Here is a 27930-nt window from a genome sequence, read left to right on the forward strand (position 1 = left end):
ATTACTCTCTCACTTGGTTCAAAGGCTCCTATACATTCACTTAACATCTCCCAAAATCTCTCTCTCTCCTCTGCATTCCTCTCTTCTCCAGGTGCATACACGCTTATTATGACCCACTTTTCGCATCCAACCTTTACTTTAATCCACATAATTCTTGAATTTACACATTCATATTCTCTTTTCTCCTTCCATAACTGATCATTTAACATTACTGCTACCCCTTCCTTTGCTCTAACTCTCTCAGATACTCCAGATTTAATCCCATTTATTTCCCCCCACTGAAACTCTCCTACCCCCTTCAGCTTTGTTTTGCTTAGAGCCAGGACATCCAACTTCTTTTCATTCATAACATCAGCAATCATCTGTTTCTTGTCATCCGCACTACATCCACGCACATTTAAGCATCCCAGTTTTATAAAGTTTTTCTTCTTCTCTTTTTTAGTAAATGTATACAGGAGAAGGGGTCACTAGCCCATTGCTCCCGGCATTTTAGTCGCCTCATACGACACGCATGGCTTACGAAGGAAAGATTCTTTTCCACTTCCCCATGGACAATAGAATAAATAAAAAAGAACAAGAGCTATTTAGAAAAAGGAGAAAAACCTAGATGTATGTATATATATATATGCATGTGCGTGTCTGTGAAGTGACCAAAGTGTAAGTAGGAGAAGCAAGATATCCCTGTTATCTAGCGTGTTTATGAGACAGAAAAAGAAACCAGCAATCCTACCATCATGCAAAACAGTTACAGGTTTTTGTTTCACAGTCATTTGGCAGGACGGTAGTACTTCCCTGGGTGGTTGCTGTCTACCAACCTACTACCTTCTATACTATATATAATAAAAGATTGAATTAAGAAATGATCAAGAGTACATTAATTTGAAAAATTAATGTATAATCATTACATTGAGCACCGATACTTCTCTGTGATTTTATTTAACATTTACATATACTTTTTGAAGTTCATGAAACTAGACTTTTCTTTGAAATACTGTATTATTGTTTGCTTTTCCTGAATAAGAAAAACAGGTGGATAAGAAAAACAAAAGGGAAATAAGGTTAGATCAGGTTTTTCTTACTAAAGTGAAAAAGAAAATAAACCTGCAAATAAACCAAGACAACTCATTACATATTATTCAATGGGAGAAGCTGTCAACTTCTAGTTTACTGATCAGATATGAAGATTTATATCAGCAGATAAAATTAGTTACCAAAGCAAGTAGTACAGTGGTACCCCGAGTTTCGTACAGCTCCCAACTCAAACAATTATTTAAGTGTATTGTTGTAAGTGTATTTTTGGGGGTCTGAAACTGACTAATCTAATTTACATTATTCCTTGCGGGAACAAATTCGTTCAGTAAAGGCACTCGAACAGCCTTCTGAAACGAATTATGGCCGAAACTCGGGGTACCACTGTAACAGGAAGCTACAACACCCAGAAAAAAAAAAAAGTGTATTTTGTATTATGCAACTACACACAACAGTGTATAAAATACAAAGCCATTTTGCCTACTAGTGTCAAGCTTTCTCAAAGAGCAAAAAAAAGGTAAACAGGGAAAACTATAAGGTGTGTCTGGCAGAGATGCTTAATGTGTGTTGGAAAGCAGTATGACAGAAGAATTTCCTTAACAGAGGCTGAAGGACAACAAAGGAAAATATGAAATGTCATAACTGCAAAAATTCTCTTGTAGGCCGAGTAAATCTATACAAATTCAGTAAACAAAATGTAGTACTGAATAGGGCAAAATAAATTCTGACAATCAAATCATGTAGAGAACTGTTGTAAGACATTGGCATCAGCCATCAAGTGGTAATTTAAAAAGGCACTTTTAGAAGGGAAAGTATTATATGACATATTACCTACAGCGGGACTTTTATCAAGTACAGTAGGACTGCCGCATCCATGGTTTCAATTATCCGCTGTTTACCCTGGCCCCAAAATCGCCCTTTGTTTTGCTTATTAATGACCCCAAAGTGTAAAAGCAGTGATGGTGGCAGTTCTTCAAAGCCTGTAAGGCCTTGTGAAGTGCTTCCTATCAGTGAAGAAGTGCTAATTCTTGAATTATAAGAAGAGCAGAGTATATGGAGAGTAAAAGAAAGGTAAAGAGAGTGGTGAGAGAGTGCAAAAGGAGAGCAGATGATAGAGTGGGAGAGGCACTGTCAAGAAATTTTAATGAAAATAAGAAAAAATTTTGGAGTGAGTTAAACAAGTTAAGAAAGCCTAGGGAAAATATGGATTTGTCAGTTAAAAACAGAGTAGGGGAGTTAGTAGATGGGGAGATGGAGGTATTGGGTAGATGGCGAGAATATTTTGAGGAACTTTTAAATGTTAAGGAAGAAACAGAGGCAGTAATTTCATGCACTGGTCAGGGAGGTATACCATCTTTTAGGAGTGAAGAAGAGCAGAATGTAAGTGTGGGGGAGGTACGTGAGGCATTACGTAAAATGAAAGGGGGTAAAGCAGCTGGAACTGATGGGATCATGACAGAAATGTTAAAAGCAAGGGGGGATATAGTGTTGGAGTGGTTGGTACTTTTGTTTAATAAATGTATGAAAGAGGGGAAGGTACCTAGGGATTGGCAGAGAGCATGTATAGTCCCTTTATATAAAGGGAAAGGGGACAAAAGAGACTAAAAATTATAGAGGAATAAGCTTACTGAGTATACCAGGAAAAGTGTACGGTAGGGTTATAATTGAAAGAATTAGAGGTAAGACAGAATGTAGGATTGCGGATGAGCAAGGAGGTTTTAGAGTGGGTAGGGGATGTGTAGATCAGGTGTTTACATTGAAGCATATATGTGAACAGTATTTAGATAAAGATAGGGAAGTTTTTATTGCATTTATGGATTTAGAAAAGGCATATGATAGAGTGGATAGAGGAGCAATGTGGCAGATGTTGCAAGTATATGGAATAGGTGGTAAGTTATTAAATGCTGTAAAGAGTTTTTATGAGAATAGTGAGGCTCAGGTTAGGGTGTGTAGAAGAGAGGGAGACTACTTCCCGGTAAAAGTAGGTCTTAGACAGGGATGTGTAATGTCACCATGGTTGTTTAATATATTTATAGATGGGGTTGTAAAGGAAGTAAATGCTAGGGTGTTTGGGAGAGGGGTGGGATTAAATTATGGGGAATCAAATTCAAAATGGGAATTGACACAGTTACTTTTTGCTGATGATACTGTGCTTATGGGAGATTCTAAAGAAAAATTGCAAAGGTTAGTGGATGAGTTTGGGAATGTGTGTAAAGGTAGAAAGTTGAAAGTGAACATAGAAAAGAGTAAGGTGATGAGGGTGTCAAATGATTTAGATAAAGAAAAATTGGATATCAAATTGGGGAGGAGGAGTATGGAAGAAGTGAATGTTTTCAGATACTTGGGAGTTGACGTGTCGGCGGATGGATTTATGAAGGATGAGGTTAATCATAGAATTGATGAGGGAAAAAAGGTGAGTGGTGCGTTGAGGTATATGTGGAGTCAAAAAACGTTATCTATGGAGGCAAAGAAGGGAATGTATGAAAGTATAGTAGTACCAACACTCTTATATGGGTGTGAAGCTTGGGTGGTAAATGCAGCAGCGAGGAGACGGTTGGAGGCAGTGGAGATGTCCTGTTTAAGGGCAATGTGTGGTGTAAATATTATGCAGAAAATTCGGAGTGTGGAAATTAGGAGAAGGTGTGGAGTTAATAAAAGTATTAGTCAGAGGGCAGAAGAGGGGTTGTTGAGGTGGTTTGGTCATTTAGAGAGAATGGATCAAAGTAGAATGACATGGAAAGCATATAAATCTATAGGGGAAGGAAGGCGGGGTAGGGGTCGTCCTCGAAAGGGTTGGAGAGAGGGGGTAAAGGAGGTTTTGTGGGTAAGGGGCTTGGACTTCCAGCAAGCGTGCGTGAGCGTGTTAGATAGGAGTGAATGGAGTCGAATGGTACTTGGGACCTGACGATCTGTTGGAGTGTGAGCAGGGTAATATTTAGTGAAGGGATTCAGGGAAACCGGTTATTTTCATATAGTCGGACTTGAGTCCTGGAAATGGGAAGTACAATGCCTGCACTTTAAAGGAGGGGTTTGGGATATTGGCAGTTTGGAGGGATATGTTGTGTATCTTTATGTGTGTATGCTTCTAGACTGTTGTATTCTGAGCACCTCTGCAAAAACAGTGATAATGTGCGAGTGTGGTGAAAGTGTTGAATGATGATGAAAGTATTTTCTTTTTGGGGATTTTCTTTCTTTTTTTGGGTCACCCTGCCTCGGTGGGAGACGGCCGACTTGTTGAAAAAAAAAAAAAAAAAAAAAAAAAAAAAAAGTACGAAAATGAAAAACGACTTGTATATAGGGTTCACTACTATCCACGGTTTCTGGTATCCACAGTAGGTATTGGAATGAATCCCCTGCGGATATGGGGTCCTATTGGAGTATACCTGGAGAGGGTTTCAGGGGTCAACGCCCCTGCGGCCCAGTCTGCGACCAGGCCTCGTGGTGGATCAGGGCCTGATCAACCAGGCTGCTACTGCTGGCCGCACGCAAATTGACGTATGAACTACAGCCCGGTTGGTCAGGCACTGACTTCAGGTGCCTGTCTAGTGCCTTCTTGAAGATAGCCAGGGGTCTATTGGTAGTCTCCCTTATGTATGTGTTGGGAGGCAGTTGAACAGTCTTGGGTCCCTGACACTTATTGTGTTGTCTCTTAGTGTACTCATGGCACCCGTTTCTCCTTGGGAAATTTTGCATTTTCCAAGACATTTACTTTCATAGGGAGTGATTTTTATGTGCAAGTTTGGTACTAACCCCTCTAGGATTTTCCAAGTGTATATTATCATGTATCTTTCTTGCCTGCATTCCAGGGAATACAAATCAAGGGACTTCAACCGTTCCCAGTAATTTAGATGCTTTATCGTACTTGTGTGTGCAATGAAAGTTCTATACTGTACATAGAAATAAGCCTGGGGCTAAAGTTTTCTCCACTCACATCCAGACACCAGGTAAACACATGAATTCCACCACCTATAAGCACAGGCATACATACTCTGAAGAGATGTATACGAGGCCTTGGTGGGGGACGACCAATGCGTTGAAAAAAAAAAAAAAAGGAAAAACAAAATATGAGGCATCTTCACCATAACCTTGCAGACCTCGACACTCACCCTCCTCAAGTGCTATGTCGATGCCCTACAGATTACGGCCACAATTACAAAGGCAGTGGTGCCCTCATTTTCAAAAGAAATGCCTAACAAACGAAGATGTTGGAGCTGCCGAATGACCAGTACGCTTATAAAACTATCACACCTCAGACATTACTCACACTAAAATTTTCCTTGCAGAGTCCAGAAAGAGCCTTTCAAGAACAACACAAGGGAAAAACTTTGCTACTTTCAACTTACAAACTCCATCACACACACATCTATGGATTTCCAAAAAAAAAAAATGAACAAAACCAACATACATCCTCTACATTCCATCACTTTTGGGCTCGGTAGTGCATCCCACAAGTTAGGAAGTATAATAGCCAAATATTTTTCAAAAATATTGGGCAGAATCAACAAATCACACCAACAACACTCAGGCAACCTATTCCATTTTTTTTTTTTTTTTTGGCCCAGGTCTCCAGTGACCAGGTTAAATCCTTTCTAGGCAACTGTCACTAGACCTGGATCTCTCTTCCTACACACAACTTCATTTCACTGAACTATGTTAGGTTCAACCTAACCTCCATTGCAAATGACCACTGCAGACATAAGTTAAGAATAATTATGGGCTTTTTCTCTGTAAGGCATGCGTGTCATAAGAGGTGGCTGAAATGCCATGAGCAAGGGGCTAGTAACCCTTTCTCCTGTATACATTACTAAAGTTAAAAAGAGAAACTTTTGTTTTTCTTTTTGGGTCACCCTGCCCCAGTGGGATACGGCCAGTTTGTTGAAAGAAGATCTTGTAGTCATATTACCATGATGCTTCAAACTCTTCAAATTAAAAAAAAATCAACCAGGAGGGTTGAGCCATCTGTAAAATTCATTTTGGAGGAAGAGAAGGACAATTCTTTACATTTCCCGAGTGTATTACTCATTAAAGATGGTAACAATCTGAAGAACAAAGTCTACAGAAAACCAGGTATCAAGAATGAATAAACACATTACTCACACCCAACCTTAAAACCAAATGAGGCATAATCATAGTTTCTTTCTTCAAGCACTCATTATCTACAGTGACAAATTTCAACTCCATCTTGTTCATTCCAGTGAACAACAAGCTCTTCATATACACAAAAGTTTCTAGAGTTACTGACTAGCATTGACTAGTGGTTGAGTCTTCCCATGGGACTTGCTGAAGTCAGGGTCATCCCATCACGCAGAACCAACATGGATATAGCAGTTCTCGCCACAAAAAAAAAAAAATAAATAAATAAATTAGAAAGAAGTTCCCAATATTTCAAACTTAAACAAAACCACATGCAGAGTGGAAATTAACAGCATACTACACAGGGGATGTAACAAATTCTATATTTCTGAGACAGCGTGAGATTTACAGTCACACCTTTAGAAACACAGGTATGCATGCAAATTGGATAACATTAACACCTGAATGATCCACTGTAGCATGTATTCCCACCTCAAGAACTGGGAAGAGCACAACTGAAATCAGAAAAAGCACGCTAGGTGGGGGGGGGGGGGCAGCTATCCTCTTCAGTAAAACAACAGGGAAAACAGGATCGTTTACATTAGCAAAACTCATCACATGCACTGTCCAAGATCAACACTTTGACATAAAACTCTAGGAACTGATGCTCAGATCAGGACCTGTCCTCTTGGCATCACCTGACTCAACTTCACCGACCTCTCTACCACCCAATCCAATCTCAGAATGCTTATATGCTTGACAAGGTGGTGATTTTGAATATTTGTGTGTGTTTGATAAAGCCTCACTGTGGGTGAAACATAGTATAAGAAAGATTTTCCCTGCTAAAAGTGTCTTTGAAATTAGAGAATTGTTGCAGAGGTGAGAATGGGATGGAGTGCCAGATTATATTCGTGATGGGGTATTGCTGAACCCACAAGGGTCATATAGCACCTGAGGAAATGGGAGACGATCAGGTTCAATCCAAGGAAGGGGAGGTCAGTTCCAATTCCTTTGGTCAAGACCCCTCGCATTGGCATCAAGGAACCAGAGAAAGCACATACTTAAGCAATCTTTGAGAAGATTCTGCACGGGACACCCTGTTTTTAATTCAAGAACATTAAATACTAGACTAATATCATATTACTGATTGTATACAGTGCTGACAAGTTGATGAATAAGACACATGTGCAACACTTGGGTATCTTTATTGCTGAAATATTTCTTTTCATATCAGACCGAAACTGATCACTTAACGAACATGAGAAACAGAAAGCCATATGTATGAGTAATTGAGAAGTGTCCAGATCATCCCTTTCCTTGCTGTGCTGAGCCTTGTAACATAGCTGCATTAACTCTTTCCTTAAAGAGTTTAATGATAGTCTATAACAACTACATACAACATATTTTATAATGTTCATTCATAAGATTTTACTAATAAATATATATGTACCAGTCCTACACAGCTTATAACAGTAATTTCTGCCTTTATTATAACCCATGCTTATGAAAAACACGCTTGACTTGTAGAAGACTTCTGATGCCAAATTCCCCAAAGCTGCCAATATTGTATTTGAATGTCAAACTAAGAAAAAAAATAAAGTTACTAACAAAATATAAATTTAAAATTAAATTAAGATTTGAAGAAATTTTGAAAGTAACATATGATACTAGAAATTAATAATAATAATGCAAACAGTACATCAATATAAAAACATCCTTGTTTGAAGTTTCACTATATAAAAAGCCACTTACCTGAAACAGCAATCTTGCTTTTTTCCTCAAAAATTTTGCAAATCAATTTTTAAAATCTTATAAACAATAAGGTGTAAGAGTACAATGAATTCTTAAAACCATAATTAAGTTGCATGTAGATAAATTCTCAATAGTTCTCAAAACTTTAAATGTTACATTCATTTATATTTCTACAATTAAATCTCTCTCCCCACCTTACAAATTGGCAAAATATAGATTGCAGTAAAATTAATACAGTTTATTCTTACTGTTTTGAGTTAAGATGCATAATTTAATATTAGACACAGCAAAGTAATATTAATGAAGGGATTCAGTATAAACCAGTTACTTGGACTTTAGTCCTGTAAGTGGGAAGTTAAGTGGCTGTACTCTGAAGGAGGGGCGGGGATATTGCAGTTCGTAGGGTCATCTGAATTGTGAAGTTAGCAGGATTCTGGTAAAATAAGTGATTGAATGAGCGACAGTGGAAATGCTTTCACTTTCTTCAGGCCACCCTAACTTTAAAAAAATTTTTGTCTACATAAACTAGATGATCTCTCTGAAATGCAGTATTCATTAACATTTCTATGTGCAGTATGCCTTTCTCTTATTTTCTGTATTCTGTATTTTAATTGAATTATTATCTTGAATGGTCTTACCTTTTATTATTCAACAGCTAAATATAAAACAGTGTAATGTATTGGCCAGGAAACTCAGTAATACATATCTATAAACACTATGGAAAATTAATATCAATTAAATATCAAGTAAAATAAAAAGCCTTTGAATCCTCTACAAAATGTCCCATTTCAAATAAAAAGACTAAATGATAAATATATTGTGTATGCTGAAAACAAAATACTATAGAACAAGTGCAGTACCATCAAATTGTATATCCTAGACAATTCCTTTAGGAATAATTGGGGGTCCATGCAAAATCCTCTTCAAACTAATTACATGAACATCAAAGAATATATTAACCTTGTTACTAACTAAATTTTCAGATGCTGCTTCACTCAAATCCGGACTATCAAGAGCACTGTCAACTTCTGAGGAGGTTTCCGAGAGTCCACTGTTCCGCCTGCTGGCAGCTTGGCCCCCACCACTTGTCTGAGATTTTGGTTTCCTCTTATGTGGTGGTACAGGTGCTGGTGAACAAAAAATAATTAAAAAGATCACAAATAAATCACATCAACTAATAGGTTAAATTAAAGATATAGCCACATAACGATATCTTGAAGCTGAGGATTTTTCTGCCAGAACATTACTGAAATCTATAAGTAGCCTGACATATTAAAAATGAAAAATTAGATTTTAAGACAATATAAAAATTTTGTGATGGTCTTTAAGTGTTGTACAGAACCATTAAAATGATTATTCTAGCATGGGACAACTACTTTACTTTTCCAGTTCAATATTTCTTAAACAGCTTTTTAAACTTAGAATAAATTAACATATGACCTAGGTAAAAGTTAAAAAAAATTATTTCAAAAAAGAAATATGCAAATGGTATATCATTTATGCAAATGGCATATCATCTACACTGAAAATGTTAAATGAAAATGTTGTATGCATTATGTTCAAAACATGAAACCTGCAGCAAGAGAGGCTATAAGGTGTTATACCTTTTGGTCCCTGGTGCTTCAAAGCCTGTTGGATAGCAGTTATTTTTTCTTCGCGTTCTTTCAGCCATTGCTGGTGTTGACGTTCTTCTTCCTCCTCTTCAGCATGCTCTCTGATATTCACATTTTTAATTAAGTTTTATGCTTATTATTCCACTGGAATACCCTAACTTGCTCCCAGAAGGTACAGAACATTCAAACTAAAATTTTATTTAAAGCAAAGGTCTGTTCTTAGTTTGACAATATGGTATGTGTTTTTGTATATTATACTGAACTAACTAGCCTGGTGGCAAGACAGATTAATCCAGAATTTTTGGTGCATAATAGTTCTTAGCAGAAATTAAACTTCAGGTGTCTAAATTGATAAGCCAGCAGGTACCACAGTCACCCTTAATAATTTGAGAAAGTGAGGATGGCTACCAAGGTGGTTGCTGATCATCCACGAATACTAAATGACACACAGATCTACAAGAATATTAAGTAATAATCATTACTAACACAAAATTTAAAGTTTCATAAAGAAATATTTATTTTACGTCAAATTCAGAGAACATTAACCAAACAATTTACCATGTACATACAGATGTACATGTGTAAACAAGGCAATATATGAGACCCTCAGTCTATTACCAGTACACTATTATCCTTCCCCCAATAACTTATAATGGTACAAAGACCCCAAATAACTTATGCCTATAATGGTACAAAGAATATCACAAATTGCAGGTAATACTTTCCCTTCCATTATCATAGTAATGTTATTAGAACAAAATGAGGGTCAAACTGCAAGTTACAAGTACAGTCTCTCCTCACTTAACGACAGAGTTCCATTCCTAAGGCCACATCATTAAACGTATTTGTCAATAAGTCACCTTTGCACCATTTATAGCATTTCTGGTATATTTTTAAATGTTCATACAGTAGTGTACTATATACTGAAATAAACAGAATAGAGGAAATCAGCCCTAATATACATTATTTAGGTATGAATACTGGTCAGAGAGCCCATTGTAAGTTCGAGGCATCAGATAAGCTATGAACGGTATATTTGGGCCTAGACATGAGAGAATGGATCTATGTGGTAAGTGTGCACCATATAAAACAAATCCTGCAGCAAGCAGTGCATAATGAGAAAGAAAAAACGAAACCGTGTTTTTGGATTAAAACGACTTTGCGGTGTATTATCGTACGGTTTTTATGGTTGTATTCGTGGTTTCTTGGTCTCATTTAATAAAATGGAAGATATGTTACAGAAATAAAGATGATTTTGACTGGTTTTAGTACTAAAAATAGCTCAAAATTGAGCTGAAAGTAGTGGAAATATTCGATTTTTGCAGATGTTCAAGAGTAAACAAATGACGTCACGTGTCCAATACACATCAACTGGTGGGTTTAATACATGTTCGTGAATGCACTGATATTATTTATACAATTACAGTGGACCCTCGACCAACAATGGCATCGACTAACGTTAAATTCGACTAATGATACATGTTAACACTAACATGTTGCCTCGACTAACGTTAAAAAACTCTACTAACGATAATCGTTCTCGGGTACCAATTAATATCGTTAGTCAAGGGTCCACTGTACTACAATATTGCATAACAGTAAATCTTTTAATTTTTGGTGTGAATAAAAATTATGTGAATAAAAAATCAAAATGGAATTCATCTGTAAAGCCTGGGAACATAACTAATAAGCAGAGGAAATGTTATTTTAGTGCCAGGAATGTCTGCACTGTTTATTCTGGCCCCTATTTTGAAAATGGAATATTTTGAACTTTGTGTGAAATTGGCCAGATTACCAATTTCTGATCACTTTACTGAGTAGTTGAAATAGTTGATTGGGCAGTTTCTTGCACTTAATCAATAAAATAGAAGTAACACTAGCAAAATAACTAAGAATTTGGTCGATTGGAATAATGCAATTGGCAAAAAAAAAAAAAAAAAAAAAAGGGGGTCAAAGTGGGCAAAATCGGTGATGCCGGGTGACTTGTCAGCGCAATGGTAAGAATTACGTTTTCTCTAGTCCAACACCAGACAAAATGTGTACATTATAGTATTACTGGGGGTAATTGTAGAAAATAATTCCTTACATATGCCTTCACTAGTAGCTATTTATTCTACTGTACTAACTTGAAGACAACTTTTACACAATGTAAGTGTTTGTATTGTGTGGTAAATGCTTCACCAACTCATGCAAATGTGTACTTTTGGTTCAAAAAAGTACAAGTATTAATACGAGTTTCTTCTGACCAAGCAACTCCCCTTACACCTTTGTTTGTTTGTTTACATTCTTGGAGTTTCTCTCCTTTACGTTTTCTCTTGTTTACAATGCATCTAAGGGTAGTAGTTTCCTAGGTGTGGGTAGCTGGTGGGAGCTACCATGTGTGGGAGCTACCACACCTGATTTCCTACAATAAATACTACTTACCTCACCCTACATTAAGACTACAAATGTACCGAGTATGTATTTTACTTTTTATTGTTTTTAATGCCTAGTTCTATTGTTAACTTAATATATGTTAGCATAAACTTGTTATCTGGCATTTATGTGCATTTATATATGGAAAAAATGGAGCTCCGCTTTACATCGATTTCCACTTTACAATGGTAGCCTGGACCCTAACCTGCCATATAAGCGGGGCCCTACTGTAGTAGTTTAATTTCAGGACTTCTGGTGAAGCAACTCAACAGGGACATGACAATCTTGGCAAGCTCAGCCTTCTCCTAACCAAATTTCATTGAATCTAGGGCTACACTGGATAATGAACCTCCAGAAGAGCACTCCCCATTTAAAATGAACCCACTCCACATTTTCACCGAGTGCCTCAGCAGTCTGTTGTACAGTTCCAAGTTTTGGCAAAAGATATGAATGTTTAAGCCCTGTCCTGTTTGTGTATATACAGGAGCATGTGTAGCCTCTGATAAACTGATGTCATGTAATGTGATGAAGCTTAGCTTTGCCCAACCTAATCTTGGGTCAGCCTACAATCAGTGGGAGCTACCTAATACAAGTGAAGATAGCTTTATGTTCAGGCTAGTTGCCACAAAACTAGTGAAAGCATGTATACATAGGCATAGAAGGACTCTTGCACTGTTAAATATTAATTTGTTATTAATCTATTATGTGATCCAAATTCCTCTCCCTGTTCACTGTTTTCCTGTCTAGAGGCATGAATAACAAAATAAAAATTGAAGCACTAATATTTACCTGTGCTTCATTTCTGAAAGGAGCAAACATACAGGATTGTTAGTACAGCCTCTCCTCGCTTAACGACAGAGTTCCATTCCTAAGACCATGTCCGTAAATGAATCTGTCGCTGAGCAAGGAGCATACTATAATGGTAGTGGGTTTGGGTCAACCATCTTTGATATTGTTGTAATGTCACCTTTGCACCATTTATAACATTTTTAGTATATTTAAAATGTTTATACAGTAGTGTACTGTATATTATAATAAACAATAGAAAAAAAAAAAAAAGGGTGTCCAGATTTGAAGCCAAACATGTTCTGCCTCTCTAATAAGTGAAACATAACAGGTAACCATTTTGCATTCTCATACATTGACCCACACTATTTTAGTGGAAACATAAAAATTTATCACCAACTTGAAAAACGTAAAATGTGAAACTTGTTTAACCCTTTGAGGGTTTCGGCCGTACTAGTACGGCTTACGACCCAGGGTTTTTGACGTACTAGTACGCCTAAATTCTAGTGCCCTCAAATCTAGTAGGAGAAAGCTGGTAGGCCTACATATGAAAGAATGGGTCTATGTGGTCAGTGTGCACAGTATAAAAAAAATCCTGCAGCACGCAGTGCATGAGAAAAAAAAAACTGATCGTTTTTTTTTAATAAAACAGCGACTTTGCACTGTATTTTCGTATGGTATTTATTGTTGTATTCTAGTTTTCTTGGTCTCATTTTATAGAATGGAAGACATATTACAGAAATAGAGATGATTTTGACTGCTTTTACAATGAAAAGTATCTTGAAATTGAGCTCAAAGTAGCAGAAATGTTCAATTTTTACCAAAGTTCAAAAGTAAACAAATCATGCCAAGCGTCCAATACACGTCAACTGGTGAGTCTAATATTCTTTCGCAAGTACGCCAATATTATTTATACCATTTTTTACACTAATGCAGTAGTCTGCATAACAGTAAATCTTTTATTTTTTGTGAGAATAAAAATTCAAAGTGGAAAGCAAAAGAATGTAAGAGAGGCCTTGAGACGTGACTAATGAACAGAGAAAATGTCATTTTAGTGCCAGGAATGTCTTTCTTGTTTATTCTGGACCCTATTCGGAAATTGGCATTTTTTGAAATTTGTGTGAAATTGGCAAAATTGCTAAATTCTGACCACTGTACTGGATAGTTGAAATTGATAAATGGGTGGTTTCTTGCACTCATTCGATAGAAAAAATGGAGTTCTAGCGAAATATTCATGTTTTTTGTCAACTAGTACAGTGGAATTGGCCGAAAATGGGGCTCAAAGTGGGCAAGATCGCCGATGCGTAAACATCGCCGAGACCGCTAACTTCGCGAGAGCATAATTCCGCAAGTTTTCCATCAAATTTCAAACTTTTGGTGTCATTATGATCGGGAAAAGATTCTCTATCTTTTCATAAGAGAAAATTATTTATTTTTTTTTTAAATTTGGCCGACCCTGAGAACGAGTCTCGGAGAGGGCCTGTCAACCCTCAAAGGGTTAATTAACCCTTTCAGGGTCCAAGGCCCAAATCTGGAGTCACGCACCAGTGTCCAAGAATTTAAAAAAAAAAAAGTTGTTATTTTTTCTTATGAAATCGTAGAGAATCTTTTTGTGAAGGTAATAAAACAAAAAGTACGAAATTTGGTGGAAAATTGACGAAATTATGCTCTCGCGAATTTTGATGTGTCAGCGATATTTACGAATCGGCGATTTTGCCGACTTTGACTCCCATTTTAGGCCAATTACATTATTCCAATCAACCAAATTCTTAGCTATTTCACTAGTATTACTTCTATTCTATCGATTGAGCACAAGAAATTGCCAAGTCGACTGTTTCAACTACAAAATAAAGTGATCGGAAATTGTTAATTTGGCCAATTTAACACAAAGTTCAAAATATTCCAATTTCAAAATAGGGTCCAGAATGAACAATGTAGGCATTCCTGGCACTAAACTAACATTTCCTCTGTTCATTAGTTATGTTTTGAGGCTTTACAAATAAATTCCATTTTGATTTTTTATTCACAATGAATTTTTATTCACACCAAAAAATAGAAGATTTACTGTTATGCAATACTGTAATAATTGTATAAATATCATCACCATATTTGTGAATGTATATTAGACCCACCAGCTGACGTGTATTAGACTTGTGAGGTCGTTTGTTTACTCTTGAATATCGGCAAAAATTTAACATTTCCGCTACTTTGAGCTCAGTTTCAAGCCATTTCCAATGCTAAAACCAATCAAAATCATCTCTATTTCTGTAATATGTCTTCCATTCTATCAAATGAGACCAAGAAATCGCAAATACAACTATAAAAAACATACGAAAAAACACTGCAAAGTTGCTGTTTTAATCGAAAAATCATGATTTCATTTTTTTTTCTCTCATTATACACAGTGTGCTGCAGGATCTGTTTTATGTGGTGCACACATACCACATAGATGTATTCTCTCATATCTAGGCCCAAATGTACCACTCACAGTTTATCAGAGTGAGCTGAGCTCATGGCGTAGATCTACGGTTTGGACCCTGAACGTAAAGCCGTAGATCTACGGGACGGACCCTGAAAGGGTTAAAATACTCAACATTCAAGCATATATACACATTATGAATTTGTAAGTGATCAGTGACCACCTGGAGTTTACCCGGAGAAGGTTTCGGGGGTCAACAACCCCACAGCTCGGTCTGAAACCAGGCCTCGCGTTGGATCAGGGTTTGATCAACCAGGCTGTTACTACTGGCCGCATGCAGGCTGGCATATGAACCACAATCCGGTTGGTCAGATACTGACTTTACGTGCCTGTCCAGTGCCTTCTTAAAGACAGCCAGGGGTCTATTGGTAATCCCCCTTATGTAGGCTGGGAGGCAGTTGAACAGTCTTGGACCCCGGACACTTATTGTGTTGGCTCTCAATTTACTCATTGTGCCCCTGCTCTTCACTGGGGAAATGTTGCATCTCCTGCCGAGTCTTTTGCTTTCATAGGGAGTGATTTTCGTGTGCAGGTTTGGTACCTGGGTAGCCGCCTTAGATTTTTCAAATTCCTCAGGGTGACAAAGTGGCTCCCATTGTATTTTCATTCTTCTTCTTTCAACCAACAAACCGGCCATATCCCACCGAGGCAGGGTGTCCCCAAAGGAAGAAACGAAAGTCTCTCATTTTACATTTAGAAATACTATATACAGAAGGGGTTGCTAACCCCATGCTCTCAGCATTTTAGTCACCTCTTATGATACACATGGCTTATCATGGCTTATTTCCTCTCATTTCCATGAGGAAATGAGAGAAAATAAGCAAGAACTAGAAGGAAAATAGGAGGGAAATTAAAAAAAAAAAAAAAAAAAAAAAAAACAGCAATCCTACCAATGTGTAAAACAATTACAGGCTCCCGTTTTTCACTCATTTGGCAGGACAGTATTACCTCCTTGGGTCATTGCTGTCTACCAGCTGACTATTATCAATCAATACTCATAAAAACTGAAGTTCTGCTGTAAAAAATTATGTATCCCAAAATTTCCTGATTCATAAAAAAAATTTGGTTTGGCAAACAGACTATAAGGCATCCTTAACCCTTTGACTGTCGCAAGCCCCTTTCTGAAACTGTCATTCTATGTCAATAAATTTTTGGAAAAAAAAAAATTATTTTTTTCCTATGAAATGATAGAGAATCTTATCCAGATGGTAATGACAACAAAAGTACGAAATTTGGTCGAAAACTCACGGAATTACGATCCCATGAAGTTAGCGGTCTTGGCGACATATACGCAACGGCAATTTCGCTGACTTTGAGCCCTGTTTTTGGCCAATTCCGTTGTTCCAGTTGACCAAACTCATAGCTATTTCTTTAGAACTCCAATTTTCCTATCAGTTGAGAACAAGAAACCGCCCATTTACCGATTTGAACTACCCAATAGTAGTCAGAAATTGGCAATTTGGCCAACTTCACGCAAATTAAAAAAGATGCCAATTTCAAAATATGGTCCAGATTAAACAATATAGACATTCTTGGCACTAAAATAACATATCCTCTGTTCATTAATCACGTCTCTAGGCCCCTCTTATATTACTATTGCTTTCTATTTTGATTTTTTATTCGTACAAAAAATACAAAATTTACTGTTATTCAGACTACTGCATTATTGTAAAAATGGTATAAATAATATCAGTTCACTAGTGAAAGAATATTAGACTCCCCAGTTGACGTGTATTAGATGTGTGGTGTGATTTGCTTACTCCCGAACATTGGTAAAAATCAAACATTTCCGCTACTTTGAGCTCAATTTCAAGGTCGTTTTCATCATGAAACTAATCAAAATCATCTCTATTTCTGTAATATGTTTTCCATTTTATCACATGTGACCATGAAAACGAGTATACAATGATAAATACTATACGAAAATACACTTCAAAGTCGGCAGTTTAATCCAAAAAAATGGTCAGTTTTTTTCTTCTCATTATGCACTGCATGCTGCAGGATTTTTTTTATGTGGTGCACACTGACCACACAGACCCATCCTCTCACATGTGGGCCTACCAGCTTTCTCCTGCTTGATCTGAAGCCGCTAGAATTTACGCATATAAATACTATGTCCGAAACAGTGGCGCGCAAGACGTATATATACAACCAAAACAGTCAAAGGGTTAATTAACATCAGTATATGTGTATACACTATGAATATTTCTTTACATACACATACTGAATTTAGAAGCACTTGTGACAAACTTTTACATACTGCAGTTATTATATAAGTAAACAATACCAAGTTATGAAAACTTAAATCTTTATCTGCCAAATATTAAAATTTACACCTACTTCACTAGCTGCTCCCATAATGTGTCAAGTTGCTGGTCTAAAAGCCCTGCGTCAAGTTGCTGTATTTCCCGCCTAAGATGGTTGTATGTAGCACGTTCTTCTGTTTCCAATGCACGAAGCTCTTCAATACGTTCTGAAAATCAAATTCAGATACATTCAAAATAATGTCTATGGTACAACTAGTATTTAGTTGTTAAATGTTGTACAGCTTTTATGAGCAGAGACTCGGGTTAGGAAAGAATAAAGACTAAATGAATCTTTTCAAGAAAAATGATTTTAAAATATAAAATATACTGCTGTAGTGGTGTGCACTGGGAAGTTTGGTTTTTCATTTAGGAACTCACACCAGCTGACTCAACAATATACCTGTGTTATTACTATACAATCTCTCTAAAATCTGTAAACAGCAGAAAGAATGCAACTAACGTTTGCTAAGCATCTTGGTAACAATCTCTCCAGGAGTTTCATTCACCCCGTCTCCACGTTCTCTTTTCCTCTTAGGAGTATCGACACGTTCCAGCAGTTTAGCATATTGTAGCGCACAATTCTTTGTAGAGTACCAATCAGGCGGTCGGCTTGTTTCATTTGTTAACATCTTAATATTTCGTCGCACTGCAACCCTAAGAAAGAAAAAGCATTTAACCCTTAAACTGTCCAAACGTAGATCTACATTCATATGCATAGCGCTCCGAATGTAGATCTATGTTTGATTTTACATTCTTTATGCAAAAAAAGAAAGTAGATCTACGTTCGGAGAGCTACACATATAAACATAAAGCTACGTTTGAGTAGTGGGGGGGTTGAAGAGGGTTGGAATAGTTTTAAAAATGCAGTATTAGAATGTGGGGCAGAAGTTTGTGGTTAAAGGAGGGTGGGGGCAGGAGGAAAGAGGAGTGACTGGTGGAATGATGAAGTAAAGGGTGTGATAAAAGAGAAAAAGGTAGCTTATGAGAGGTTTTTACAAAGCAGAAGTGTTATAAGAAGAGCAGAGTATATGGAGAGTAAAAGAAAGGTGAAGAGAGTGGTGAGAGAGTGCAAAAGGAGAGCAGATGATAGAGTGGGAGAGGCACTGTCAAGAAATTTTAATGAAAATAAGAAAAATTTTTGGAGTTAAACAAGTTAAGAAAGCCTAGGGAAAGTATGGATTTGTCAGTTAAAAACAGAGTAGGGGAATTAGTAGATGGGGAAAGGGAGGTATTAGGTAGATGGCGAGAATATTTTGAGGAACTTTTAAATGTTGAGGAAGAAAGGGAGGCGGTAATTTCATGCACTGGCCAGGGAGGTATACCATCTTTTAGGAGTGAAGAAGAGCAGAATGTAAGTGTGGTGGAGGTACGTGAGGCATTACGTAGAATGAAAGGGGGTAAAGCAGCTGGAACTGATGGGATCATGACAGAAATGTTAAAAGCAGGGGGGGATATAGTGTTGGAGTGGTTGGTACTTTTGTTTAATAAATGTATGAAAGAGGGGAAGGTACCTAGGGATTGGCAGAGAGCATGTATAGTCCCTTTATATAAAGGGAAAGGGGACAAAAGAGATTGTAAAAATTATAAAGGAATAAGTTTACTGAGTATACCAGGAAAATTATACGGTAGGGTTATAATTGAAAGAATTAGAGGTAAGACAGAATGTAGGATTGCGGATGAGCAGGGAGGATTCAGAGTGGGTAGGGGATGTGTAGATCAAGTGTTTACATTGAAGCATATATGTGAACAGTATTTAGATAAAGGTAGGGAAGTTTTTATTGCATTTATGGATTTAGAAAAGGCACATGATAGAGTGGATAGGGGAGCAATGTGGCAGATGTTGCAAGTATATGGAATAGGTGGTAAGTTACTAAATGCTGTAAAGAGCTTTTATGAGGATAGTGAGGCTCAGGTTAGGGTGTGTAGAAGAGAGGGAAAATACTTCCCGGTAAAAGTAGGTCTTTGACAGGGATGTGTAATGTCACCATGGTTGTTTAATATATTTATAGATGGGGTTGTAAAAGAAGTGAATGCTAGGGTGTTCGGGAGAGGGGTGGGGTTAAATTATGGGGAATCAAATTCAAAATGGGAATTGACACAGTTACTTTTTGCTGATGATACTGTGCTTATGGGAGATTCTAAAGAAAACTTGCAAAGGTTAGTGGATGAGTTTGAGAATGTGTGTAAAGGTAGAAAGTTGAAAGTGAACATAGAAAAGAGTAAGGTGATGAGGGTATCAAATGATTTAGATGAAGAAAAATTGGATATCAAATTGGGGAGGAGTATGGAAGAAGTGAATGTTTTCAGATACTTGGTAGTTGACGTGTCATCAGATGGATTTATGAAGGATGAGGTTAATCATAGAATTGATGAGGGAAAAAAGGCGAGTGGTGCGTTGAGGTATATGTGGAGTCAAAAAACGTTATCTATGGAGGCAAAAAAGGGAATGTATGAAAGTATAGTAGTACCAACACTCTTATATGGATGTGAAGCTTGGGTGGTAAATGCAGCAGCGAGGAGACGGTTGGAGGCAGTGGAGATGTCCTGTCTAAGGGCAATGTGTGGTGTAAATATTATGCAGAAAATTCGGAGTGTGGAAATTAGGAGAAGGTGTGGAGTAAATAAAAGCATTAGTAAGAGGGCAGAAGAGGGGTTGTTGAGGTGGTTTGGTCATTTAGAGAGAATGGATCAAAGTAGAATGACATGGAAAGCATATAAATCTATAGGGGAAGGAAGGAGGGGTAGGGGTCATCCTCGAAAGGGTTGGAAAGAGGGGGTAAAGGTTTTGTGGGCGAGGGGCTTGGACTTCCAGCAAGCATGCATGAGCGTGTTAGATAGGAGTGAATGGAGACGAATGATACTTGGGACCTGACGATCTGTTGGAGTGTGAGCAGGGTAATATTTAGTGAAGGGATTCAGGGAAACCGATTATTTTCATATAGTCGGACTTGAGTCCTGGAAATGGGAAGTACAATGCCTGCACTTTAAAGGAGGGGTTTGGGATATTGGCAGTTTGGAGGGATATGTTGTGTATCTTTATACGTATATGCTTCTAAACTGTTGTATTCTGAGCACCTCTGCAAAAACAGTGATAATGTGTGAGTGTGGTGAAAGTGTTGAATGATGATGAAAGTATTTTCTTTTTGGGGATTTTCTTTCTTTTTTGGGTCACCCTGCCTCGGTGGGAGACCGCTGACTTGTCGAGAGAAAAAAAAAAAAAAATTAATATAACAAGGCTTGGTAAGCTAAGCATTTTTATTTCCTGCCAGGAACTACAGGATTACTATGCTGCCATGAAAATATTAACCATTAGTTATGAATTCATAATGAGATCTTTTTAACTCTAATTCACCCTCTCTATATAATTCTAATTCAGTGTAAATACTCTAGCACATAACACCAATAAGGTAGCTTAACAATAAAATAAAAAGTGAGACATTCTGAATAAATGCAACAAATATTCTGGAGGATTTTGCAATACAGGTCGACCATCACTAATCCGGCAATCGGTTATCTGGTTCCATGAGTAATCTGGCACTTATTTCGGCTAGCATAATTTCAAATTTCATCATTATACCGAGTCAAATTTCATCATTATACTGACTCATAAATTGTGCAGATGGTTGTAAATCCACAGTAGCAAGCCAGTGGAGGAGAAAGTAGTGATGAAAATGAGGAAGATGTAGCAGAAAGTCACTACTGATGGGTTAATTAAGTGTATTCTAACCTAGCCACTCTGTAATCCGGCAAACTCACTAATCCGGTACACTACACATCCCAATGATGCTGGATTAGCGATGGCCGACCTGAGCTAAATATTTTTTGCTGGAGATCATGAAATCTGATATCTAGGCAGCTTTAATTTGGCTAGCTGAACATTTACATTTTTTAAATAATCACAATAAAATTAGATTACACAGGATATTAAAAAGAGAAAAATTAATCACCCAAGTTTATAAAACTAACAAAACACCTGAATGTTTTATACACAGATGCAAATATAGTTTTTGAGTGGTTGGTGCATTTGTTCAGTAATTGTATGAAAGGAAAAAATGTACCTTGGGATTGACAGACAGCATGCACAGTTCCTGTATAAAGGAAAAAGGGATAAAAGAATTATAGTGGAATAAACCTGTTGAGTATACCAGCTATGTTTTGAAAACATGATCATACGCTGCCTGGCTATATAACCCAATTACATCATTCATATTACTTCCTTACACATTTCCTATCATTTATCTGCCATGGTAAAAATAGCTCATCATTCACCATATAGTTCTTAAAGATTATATTATTATTATTATTATTATTATTATTATTATGATTATTAACATATTGGCCTTCTCCCACCAAGGCAGGGTGGCAGAAGGCCGATGTGTTAATAATAATAATATAATCTTCGAGAACTAAATGGTGAATGATGAGTTGTTTTCACCATGGCAGATAAACAGTAGGAAATCTGTAAGCAAGTAATATGCGGTGTATCCCCAAGATGCACCTCATAATGTTGTCATCAAAACTGGTACATCATTTAATGGCCTACTGTCTCCACATTTCTAAAGAGCCTGTTTTTTCCAATACTTACCAATTTTGGTCACCACTACGCATTACTGCTGAAGCAAGACATAACTGTTCACGGGTTGTCCAAGTATCTACTTGATACTGCTTCAGCTTCAGACCTGAAAATTATTATAAAAGACATTTAAAACATAATACAATATAAGTGAACACAGATAAGAGTAAAGTGATGAGAGGGTATCAAACAAGTTAGGTAAAGAAAAATTGGATATCACACTGGAGGGAGGGAGTATGGAAGGAGTGAATGTGTTCAGATATTTGGGAGTAGAGTTGTCAGCGGATGGGTTTAGGAAGGACGAGGCTAACCATAGAACTGATGAAGGAAAAAAGGAGAGTGGTGCATTGAGGTATCTGCAGAGACAAAAAAAAAGTTATCCATGGAGGCAAAAAAGGGAATGTACAATAGTATGGTGGTACCAACACTCTCATATAGGCAGGCGTGAAGCATGGGTTGTAAATGCTGCAGTGAGGAGGCTGAAGGCAGTGGAGATGTCGTGTCTAAAGGCAATGTGTGGCGTAAATATTATGCAGAGAATTTGTGGTGTGGAAATTAGGTGGTGTGGAGTTACTAAAAGTATTATTCAGAGGGATGAAGAGGGGTTGTTGAGGTGATTTGGTCATTCAGAGAGGATGGAGCAAAATAGGATGACTTGGAGAGTGTATAAATCTGTAGTGGAGGGGAGGAGGGGTAAGGGTCGTCCTAAGAAAGGATGGAGGGAGGGGGTAAATGAGGTTGTGTGTGTAAGGGGCTTGGACATGCAGCAGGCATGTGTGAGCATGTTAGATAGGAGTGAATGGAAATAAATGGTTTTCAGGACCCGATGATCTGTTGGAGTGTGAGCTGGGTAATATTTTGTGAAGGGCTTCAGGGAAACCAGTTAACCAGACTTGAGTCCTGGAAATGGGAAGTACGATGCCTGCACTTTAAAGGAGGGGTTTGGGATATTGGCTGTTTTTTGTGACATTCAACCCTTTGACTGTTTCGGTCATATATATATGTCTTATGTGCCACTGTTTCTGACGTATTTATACGCGTAAATTCTAGCGGCTTCAAATCAAGCGGGAGAAAGCTGGAAGGCCCACATGTGAGAGAATGGGTCTGTGTGGTCAGTGTGCACCACATAAAAAAAATCCTGCAGCACGCAGTGCATAATGAGAAAAAAAACTGACCGTTTTTTTGGATTAAAACGCCGACTTTGAGGTGTATTTTCACGTAGTATTTATCGTTGTATTCTCGTTTTCATGGTCTCGCCTGATAAAATGGAAAACATATTACAGAAATAGAGATGATTTTGATTACTTTCACTATGAAAATGACCTTGAAATTGAGGAAATGTTCGATTTTTACCAATGTTCAGGAGTAAGCAAATCACACCACATGTCCAATACATTTCAACTGGGGAGTCTAATATTCTTTCACTAGTGCATTGATATTATTTATACCATTTTTACAATAATGCAGTAGTCTGCATAACAGCAAATTTTGTATTTTTTGTATGAATAAAAAATTAAAATAGAAAGCAATAGTAATATAAGAGGGGCCTAGAGATGTGACTAATGAACAGAGGATATGTTATTTTAGTGCCAAGAATATCTACATTGTTTATTCTGGACCCTATTTTGAAATTGGCATCTTTTTTAATTTGCGTGAAATTGGCCAAATTGCCAATTTCTGACCACTTTACTGGGCAGTTCAAATCGGTAAATGGGCGGTTTCTTGTACTCGACTGATAGAAAAAATGGAGTTCTAAAGACATAGCTATGAGTTTGGTCAACTGGAACAACGGAATTGGCCAAAAACAGGGCTGAAAGTTGACGAAATTGCCGATGCGTATATGTCACCGAGACCGCTAACTTCGTGGGAGCATAATTCCGCGAGTTTTCGACCAAATTTCATACTTTTGGTGTCATTACCATCGGGAAAAAAATTCTCTACCATTTCATAAGAAAAAATAATTTTTTTTTTTAAATTTATCGACATAGAATGACAGTTTCAGAAAGGAGCCTGCGACAGTCAAAGGGTTAAACTGTGGTATCTGAGCAACTCTGCTAAGACAGTGATTACATGTGAATGATGGTGAATGTTTCTTTTTTGGGTCACCCTGCCTCGGAGGGATATGGCTGGTATGTTGGAGAAAAAAATGTGTATATATTTTTAATATACAGTAGAATCCCCGTATCCATTGATTTGGTATCCACAGTTTCAGTTATCCACAGTTGACTTTGGCTCAAAAATACTTCTTAATTTTGCATAATAATGGCCCCAAAGCACAAAAGTAGAGAAGCAGTTCTTCAAAGCTTAAGAGAAGCGATGAAGTGCTTCCCATCAGTGAAAAAGTGATAATTCTCTAGTTCTTATGCATAATTTATCAATTAAACTTTATAATAGGTATGTATAGGACTTATATATAGGGACTGCTATTATCTGCGGTTTCGGTATCCACAGCAGATCCTTGGAACGTATCCCCTGTGGATGAGGATCCTACTGTAGTGTTTTCTGCTTTATTCAGGAAACAACTGCAGTACAACCCAATATTGTACTGCATTGTCTGTCTATTATACATTATTTTAGCACACTGGCTAAGTGTCATCAATGAGCCATGAGCTACCTATATATCCTCTAGATTATCAAAAATGTCATTCTTTGTATATCTACAATAATTACAGTAGGTATATATTTTTTTATTTTAAAACTTAAAAATAAATTTCTTACATGTAAGTTATAAGCAATTTTGGTAAAATTAGAAGACTAATACTCAGCTCATTTCAGCTATTAATTATAGTTTGAAATGTAAAATATTAAGTTGGTTTTACAGTCGAGATAATTTGTTATGCAAAGGGTAAAAAACATAACCAAGCCTAAAATATCCTAACACAACTTAACCTTACTTCTCCATCATTAGATATGCATTTTTACTCACATTCGGCTGGGGGTATGATAACTCAATATTAAGCACTGAGCAGCCCAGACTTGCTTGCACAACCAAAATTAGGATGCTATTTTTGTGAATAATGCCTAAAACAACAATCTGCACATGAAATACTTTCTTACTGTCATGGTCTGCTAGGATGTATACATTATAAAAGGTAATGCCAATCACCTAGATACCCATCAATTACACAACCCAGGGCAACACGGGTTTAAAGCAGGTCGCTCCTGCCTGTCCCAGCTACTGGACCACTATGACAAGGTCCTGAATGCTGTAGAGGATAAACAAAATACAGATGTAGTATACACAACCTTTGCCAAAGCTTTCGACATGTGTGACCACAGTGTAATAGCACACAAAATGCGTGATAAAGGAATAATAGGAAAAGTTGGTAGATACATCTAAAACTTCCCGACAAATAGAACACAGAGTAACAGTAAACAGAGTAAAGTCCCAGGCGGCCACGGTAAAAAGCTGTTCCACAAGGCACAGTACTCACTCCCATTCTATTCCTCTTCTTCATTTCTGACAGACCGATGACACCGGGATTACGATGGCAGTGACCTCCATCAAAGACACCGCGAGACTCCAAGCGGACATCAACCAAATCTTCGAATGGGCCACTCAAAACAATATGAAGTTCAACGAGGAGAAATTTCAACTACTCAGATATGGGAAACTTTAAGAAATTAAAAATGTGTCAGGGTATACAACAAATTCTAACCATACAATAGAGCGGAAAAGTAATGTGAAGGACCTGGGAGTGATAATGTCAGAGGATCTCGCCTTAGAAGACTACAACAATGTATCTACCTCATCTGCTAGGAAAATGATAAAATGGATAATGAGACCCTTCAAAACTAGGGACGCCAAGCCCATGATGATTCTCTTCAAATCACTTGTGCTCTCTAGGCTAGAATACTGCTGTACACTAATTGCCCCCTTCAAGGCTGGCAACACTGCAGACCTGGAGAGTGTACAAAGAACTTTCACGGCACACATAAGCACGATAAGGCACCCAAACTACTGGGAATGGTTGAAGGTCCTTCATCTGCATTCCCATGAACACAGGCGAGAGATACATGATAATATATACTTGGAAGATCCTGGAGAGATTAGCACCAAACCTACACACGAAAATCACTCCCTATGAAAGCAAAAGACTCAGCAGAAGATGCAACATTCCCCTGATGAAAAGCAGGGGCGCCACGAGTACACTGAGAGACAACATTATAAGTGTCTGGAGCCCAAGACTGTTCAACTGCCTCCCAGCATACATAAGGGGGATTACCAATAGACCCCTGGCTGTCTTCAAGAAGGCACTGGACAGGCACCTAAAGTCAGTACCTGACCAACCGGGCTGTGGTTTGTATGTCAGCTTGCGTGCGGCCAGCAGTAACAGCCTGGTTGATCACACCATGATCCACCATGAGACCTGGTCTCAGACCGGGCCGTGGGGGCGTTGACCCCCGAAACCCTCTCCAGGTAAACTGTGTTCTGCCGAGTAGTAGTCAAGTAACTATACACACATGTAAGGGATGAAGAGTTTTGTTCAGAATCTCACCTCAGAGAGACAGTGATCCAGAATCTCCGAAAGAAGTCTGTGCATCAAGGTCTGTCTTACTGCCACTGGAGTCCTTTAATTTTCTCCCCCACAATGCAACCCACACCACACCTACTTACTGCTTGGTGAGCAGAGGCAGCAGGTGATAGGGAACAAGCCTAACGTTTCCACCTGTGCTGGGGACTAATACCCAGTCCTTCAGTGTGAGGTGGGATGCGAGGTAATCAGGTTTGATCCAAGGAAGGGGAGAACAGGTTAGACTCCTTAAGATTTTGTTCGGATTTTTAACTCTGGAGGGTTAGCCACCCAGGATAACCCAAGAAAGGTAGCGTGTCATCAAGGGACTGTTATTTCCACTGGGGTCCTCAAGCTTGTCCCCCAGGATGCAACCCACACCAGTCGACTAACACCCAGGTACCTACTTACTTGCTAGGTGAATGGGACAAGAAGTGTAAGTAAACATGCCCAATACCTGGAGTATACCTGTTTCCACCCTTGCCGAGGATGGAATCATGGACACTCCGTGTGAAGCGAGAGCATTACCTACCAGGCCATGGGCCACCTTGGATTAAGAGCCCGTCCTTCACCATCAACGAATAACAATATAATAATAATAATAGTATCATCTTTATTTCTACAAGTACATGTACAAGGTATACAGTCCTAGCTGACATCAATGACATACTACTATATAGAAAGCCACTTGTTATGTTGAGCATTTTGGGAAAATTAAATCAGTTTTGTCCCAGGATGCGACCCACACCTGTCGACTAACACCCAGATACCTATTTTACTGATAGGTGAACAGAGACAACAGGTATCTTATGGAAACACGTCCTGTTTTCCAGCCGAATCTCTGGAAGGGGGAGATTTCCTTAACACCAGAAAGTACAGTACCTTGTATAAAAAAGGATCAAAGAGGAACTGCTATACATAATTTATGTCTAACTTACGTTCTTGAAGTGACGTTGCCATCATCTACTTTGTTGAGAATCCTTTAAATTTAGTTTTAGGTTCAAGATTCTCTTCTTCACAATACAGCCAGATATATTCGTCCCCAGATGAGCCACACAGCTGAAAATTGCGACACCAAATCCTAGTACATTAAGGTCATTATAGGGAAACTTCTAAGAAATTCTGTCAAGTAGATTGCGAGTAATTAATGTGTTCCCTGGGCGTAGCTGTCTTTACTGTGTTATGAAGGGCAGCAGTGGTCGCTTACCCTCCAGTGTCGTCTCTCTCATTTTCTCTACCCTGACATTGATGGTTTCTTCCCTGCTGCTCTTATTTAATGGTCAGTGATCAAAGTAATCGTATAGCAGGTGATTTACATCTTGTTTGAGTTTCCTTGATGAATGTTCTGGCGGTGCTGCTTGTGTCACGGCGCCATAATACACCAATACTA

At 37.9% G+C, this 27930-nt stretch overlaps 1 protein-coding gene across 2 annotated transcripts in view; it reads right to left on the minus strand.

Moving 5' to 3' along the window:
• LOC128694267 (bromodomain-containing protein 8) overlaps positions 1 to 27930 on the minus strand; it is a 142086-nt gene extending 114156 nt beyond the window's left edge. Inside the window, exons 1-6 of one of the 2 annotated variants that reach the window (XM_070093577.1) lie at positions 27479 to 27930; positions 22039 to 22132; positions 17914 to 18107; positions 17488 to 17620; positions 9459 to 9568; positions 8827 to 8981 (exon numbers count right to left, since the gene is read on the minus strand). In XM_070093577.1, the coding sequence (XP_069949678.1) occupies positions 8827 to 8981; positions 9459 to 9568; positions 17488 to 17620; positions 17914 to 18107; positions 22039 to 22132; positions 27479 to 27503 (711 nt within the window). In that variant the 5' untranslated portion in view covers positions 27504 to 27930. Of the gene's footprint in view, positions 1 to 8814; positions 8982 to 9458; positions 9569 to 17487; positions 17621 to 17913; positions 18108 to 22038; positions 22133 to 27478 lie in introns of both variants that reach the window. The other variant, XM_070093576.1, reaches the window with a different exon arrangement.

Source organism: Cherax quadricarinatus, chromosome 43 (genome assembly GCF_038502225.1).
Source record: "Cherax quadricarinatus isolate ZL_2023a chromosome 43, ASM3850222v1, whole genome shotgun sequence".
Taxonomy (NCBI): domain Eukaryota; kingdom Metazoa; phylum Arthropoda; class Malacostraca; order Decapoda; family Parastacidae; genus Cherax; species Cherax quadricarinatus.